A 5517-nucleotide genomic window follows, 5' to 3' on the forward strand; every position below is an offset into this window, starting at 1 on the left:
TGCGACACGTCATCGGGCCACGTTTGATTGTAAAACACCACAACAGATTCACATTTAGGATTTCAAAAAAATTCTCTCACATCGTCACTCGATCAAAACCGACATCGTTTGTAAGGCAGAATTGTTCATAAAACATTTCATTGGATTTTGCTCACTGGTTGACAAGCTGTAGTAAAAGTTGTTTTGCATACTTCCCGCTCGACAAGTTTATAAATAACCCGTGTCCGCCTTTGGTGTCTTACCGATTGAAGGGGGGGGGGGGGGGGGGGGGGCTTGTAGGGGTGAAATGGGGAAGCAAGACTGATGACTCAAAGTACCGTATTTCAGATCATCAAGCAAATCTCATGAAACTTAAGCTTTGTGACACCCGCAAGTACCCTGGTGGCTGCCGGTTACAAACCAAAAAAGGTCCAAAGGTGAAAAAAGGTTCGATTTAGGTGAACGGTATGAGATTTTTTTCTAATAGGTTTTCTGGTGAGCTAACAAATACACACACGCACGCACGCACACACGCACGCACGCACATACACATACTCACCCACACACACACAAAAAAAAAAATATATATATATGTATATATATATATATATATATATATATTAAAAAAAAAAAAAAAAAAAAAGAGCAATGATGATGACATTTCCGAATGAACAATACTGAGCTCTTAGAAAAAAAAAAAAAAAAAAAGTCCAAAAGAAGGGCTGCTCGATTAGGAAGAACATATTAATTACGAATAATTTGGTAAAAATTGAAATCACCATTAGGATGATCATTTGTTTTTGTTTTTTTTGCACAAAACAGGAAAATGTTTAAATGTAAAAAAAAAAAATATTTAAACAACTCAAAATTAGTATTAATAATCTTTTAGTTTTGTTTACGATTATGCCAATTTTGTAATTATGGAGTGTAACAATTGAAACGAGACAAAGTGCAATTTCTGTGGAAATTGCGTGGGAATGCTGATAAGCTGAATGCTAAGATTTGAATGCATGTGATTATGAAGTCAATTGAAAGATAAATTACTCAAATGTGGTCCAAGCGGGGTTTGAACGCAGGTACTGCGTGATAAAAGGCAATTGCTCGAACCACTGAGCTAACGACTTGTTTGAAATCGCGGCTAACGGCGTATTTAGTTTGAAAAGTCTCATCTGAAGCTGAAAGCTAGCATGCATTTAATCATTGGAGTGAAATGATAATGCATTTCCTGATGTGGTCGTCAGTCGGTATTCATGTCACTTCGCATAATGGCCATGGATATATTTGCAATGCACAGTTGAAGGTGGGACTCAAACCCGCCACCTGTGTGAAGAATAAAAATCACAAAAACAATTGTGAAGCATTCCCACAATTGTCATTGATATTCAATTACTGTAATCGCGCAGCCCAATCCAAAGGGCCAACATTCGAACCCTGAGCTAACCACTAGCCCCCTCGCGCTTTGATGAAATGTGACATTCTTAATAAGCGTGCAACGAAGTTCTAAAGATTTGTGACTTCCTGACTCGGGTCCCCTCCTTCCCCCTCGCTTCTCCTCACCCTCCTCTTGACATTTCGGTTACCGCGGCGACCGAGGCGGCCCCTCCACGGCGGGTACATTGTGCTCCGCTGCGGGGAATGTGGCCCGCGGTGCGATCCTCACCTTGCGCCGCAGCAAACCTGCATAGAAGCTTTGCCCTGTTTTCACGAGGCTCAAGAAAACTCCTCAGCATGTTTGCGGCGAACGTACCATGTGCTCGCCTTCCGTTTTGCGGATGAGCTTAGTGTCTTTTAACTTGCCACAGCGGGCAGTCCGTGCCGATGCTGTGTTCTGTGTGAATGTGTCCTTGTGCTGTAATTCAACACTGTGCACACACACACACTCTGGCGTGTACACACTGACCAATCAAGTGGCGTCCGTGGGGAACATCTGTCGCTTGCACTCTTAAACCTTCGGATGTCCTTGTTTCATAATCATCACTACGACTCCCATCCGAAAACTCGATACTGCCTGAAGGTCACCAAGGGGTCGATGAAAAGATGAATTTGAGAGGAACGGAATTGAATGCCTGTTAAGCCTGATGGGTCGCCGAATGCGTCCCAATTTTCTTAGATGAAAAAGAAACATTTACAGTATGTACAGCTGAACTTTTGTTTTCAGACAATTAAAGTTTAAAAAAAAAAAAAAAATATTATTTTTTTTTAAAGGTCTGTGTATGTTTCTGGATAACCAAAAATCAATTTCTTGCATTTTGCAACAATTTGACATCCGAGATTGCAAATTATGAACGCACTCAAAAATGTCATGTGATGTCACATGACTTGGCAGCTGTCGCAACCTTGGATGGACTTAAAATAGACGGAGGCCGTAATAAAGTGCGCATCAGTATGACTTGCGACCAAAGAAGCGCGTGTGTGTGTGTGTGCGCGCGCGTGTGCGTGTACGACAAGATGCAACACGTCATCCCGTGCTTGTGTTACTGGCGACGTAAAGCCATCACGTCATTGCCAAAAATTGTGACGGGACGTGAGGTCACCCCTCGTTTGTCCACATTGCAATTTTGCTCACGGGAAAAAAATTCTGCTTGTGGCCTTCAATAGGCCTGACGGTTTTGTAACCGTGAGCAAATATGTTTCACGATATCACGGTGTTGCAATTCAATCTGTAAAATGTATTATTTTGAAATGGTTCAGCAAATAACAACATCCTTGCCTTAAAACGCACTCAATAGCTACATTGATAAACGTAAGTCGGTAACGATAAAAACTCGTAAAAGTAATTATTTCTCTGACATTGAGTGGCTTCTTCTCTGCTTTGTGAAGTACATCAGAGCACAAATGAACAGATGCTAACCATGCTATTTAGCAGCCTTGCTAGCGAATCTCTAGTTTTTCTTTTACAAATTGAAGACATGCTAACTCTCGTAGATAGTCGCAAACTTTAAATGATTTTCAAGACAGTGTCGTGGTCATATTTATTTCTCTGACATTGAGTAGCTTCTCTGTTTTGTGAAGTACATCAGAGCACAAATGAACGGATGCTAGCCGTGCTATTTAGCTGCCTTGCTAGCGAGTCTTTAGTATTGCTTTCACGAATTGAAGACATGCTAACTCTCGTAGTCGCAAACTTTTAATTATTTTCAAGACAGTGTCGTGGTCGTATTTATTTCTCTGACATTGAGTAGCTTCTCTGTTTTGTGAAGTACATCAGAGCACAAATGAACTGATGCTAGCCGTGCTATTTAGCTGCCTTGCTAGCGAGTCTTTAGTATTGCTTTTTCACGAATTGAAGACATGCTAACTCACGTAGCGAGTTGCAAATGTTCATTTCAACACAGTGTTGTGCTAATATATTAAGATCACCTTGAATTTCTCAACGACTGGCGCTCTTATAAATGTGCCGTCATATTCAAGTATTTTCCTTAAATCTGCTCCAGTACAGAAACCCAAGTGTTTGTACTTCATTGCATCCCGCCACTGTTATTTTGAGGAGGGTGACTGAATCGGTACAGAGGCGGACCCATGACCAGGAAAGCAGGAGGGGGGGGAGTAGGTTGGACCGCACCAGCAGCGAATATGGAGTGTGAGAGAGGAAGAGGGGCGGGGCTGACGTGTTATAAAAGAGAGAGCCGGCGCTGAGAGCTGCATGATGATTTCGACCGAGAAGGAAAACAAGCCGGAGCATTCAAAGCCTCTTCCAAGCCGACTTGTGTTGACCTTCTGCTTGCTGGACTTTCCAGACTTTCAAAGCGGATTGATTGCCTGTTTGCTTTTTTTCCGCTTCTGAGGAAAAAAGAACCCTGAAAGAACGTTTTAACGTTTGCTCCTGTTTTAACCGCAAGTCGCCAATGGCCGCCGTGCGTCCGATACTCGCCGCGGCGTCCGGCTTCCACGTGCTCCCGGCTCACCTGATGGCCTCGGCCATGGAGGAGTTCCCGCAGCAGCTGCCCGTCCCCAAGGGCCCGTCCAGGGGCAAGAGTCGCTCCCGGCGACCCCGCGAGGCCCGTTTCAAAACCCAGCCGGTCACCTTCGCCGAGATCGCCGAGGTGGTGGAGGAGGAAGGCTCGTCGCCTCTGGAGGAGGAGCGGGCGCGGCGCTCCTTCCTGCAGTCCCTGGAGAACCTGAGGAGGAGCACCCAGACCTTGCACTGCTCGCCGGGCGCTCGCCATCAATGCGCCCCGTCGCCCACGCAGGCCAGCATGGACTCCAGTGACTCGGACTCCACCCAGTGAAGTTTCTGGGGGGGGGGGGTCAACAACCCTTGCGGTTCTTCTTGATGGAGCGCGGTTGAAGTGAAACCAAACGGCGGCAAAGTCTGCTTTTAATCTCCACTAACATCAACGTTGCGGCACGCAGCGTGCAGAGGCATCAAGCGGCTTGTGCTGCGTAGTAGCAGGTGGCGCTGATTTCGAGATGTTTTCAAATGTATGCTCTTTATGTTTCTTTGTACAAAGACAAGGTGGAAAGCGTTTTAGTTCACCTGACATCTGTGGAAATCAAAGTGCGGTACGTGGGCGCCCTCTAGTGGTTCGCCCAAGAATCACTGAAATGTTCAACCGTGTATAAATGACAGATACTTTTTTTTCTTTTAAGCGGTATCTAACAATACATTTGGATTTAACCATTTAGAAGAGTTTGTTTTCAAACACATTTTAGGTAAAAATGTTAAATTTTATGTGCATTTATTAACAAAAAATTAATAAATGTCCGTCATATACAAAGAAACCTAAATCACATACTTCCAACAAAGACAGTATAAACCTTGCTATTTGTTTTCAAATGTATTCCTTTTCTACTGTAGACTTGGAAAAATGGCACGTTGGGCCCTTTTTTTTTTAAAAGGCAAACCAGTGATCTTTTTTTTTATCGATGTTTCTACAAAAACAGCTATTAGCCACACCACTAATGTTGTAAATAGCGACTAAGCGACACAGTGGCCTGCTCGTCACTGAAGTGTTCCGAGGAGTTCACGCTCTTGGCAGTGAATGGAAATGTATAAAGAAAAGATTCCTTTCTAAATAGAAAAAAATATATATATATTTATTCTTTTCATTTGCTCATAACCAAATGTGGACTTTTACTTCGCTTCTGACTTGTGAAGTCGCCTCGACTTTCTACGACAACTGCAAACCTTTCCACTGTGCTTTATATTTAATATACTTTATATGAAATACCATGTTTGTCATAAGTATTTTAATAAATATTTTCAAGTATTTTGTGTTTTCCCGACTTGTTTGTTGAATCCTGGAACAGAATACTTTTATCAACTCAAATATTGAGCAAATGACATATTTTACATCCGGACATTGAGCATGTCATTGTTCTGCATGGCACTATACATCGCTTGCATAGATAGAGAAGAAAAAGAAATACTTACTTACTGCTGAATCCTATTCACGGTCAGTGGTACGACTTGATAAATGGTCACTTAAATGGACTTTGCACACTGACCCCAAAAATATGTTTAACCGAGTTTAACTCTTACAATATTATACAATGTAAAGGACAAATACGTCAATAAGTCATTCCAGTCACACATAC

The 5517-nt window shown here is 42.7% G+C and overlaps 1 protein-coding gene across 1 annotated transcript; it reads left to right on the forward strand.

Moving 5' to 3' along the window:
- Nucleotides 1–3635: 3635 nt before the first annotated feature.
- c4h11orf96 (chromosome 4 C11orf96 homolog) lies at nt 3636–5189 on the forward strand. The gene has a single exon (XM_086074027.1). It carries the CDS (start codon nt 3825–3827, stop codon nt 4206–4208), a length of 384 nt encoding a protein of 127 aa, XP_085930153.1. The 5' UTR covers nt 3636–3824; the 3' UTR covers nt 4209–5189.
- The last annotated feature ends 328 nt before the right edge of the window (nt 5190–5517 follow it).

The sequence above is a fragment of the Leptonotus elevatus genome, chromosome 4, assembly GCF_054856555.1.
Source record: "Leptonotus elevatus isolate MCC_2025b chromosome 4, RoL_Lele_1.0, whole genome shotgun sequence".
Classification (NCBI taxonomy): domain Eukaryota; kingdom Metazoa; phylum Chordata; class Actinopteri; order Syngnathiformes; family Syngnathidae; genus Leptonotus; species Leptonotus elevatus.

Bases quoted from the DNA above. Each gene is read 5' to 3' on its own strand.
- c4h11orf96 (XM_086074027.1), top strand. From the start codon at position 3,825: ATGGCCGCCGTGCGTCCGATACTCGCCGCGGCGTCCGGCTTCCACGTG.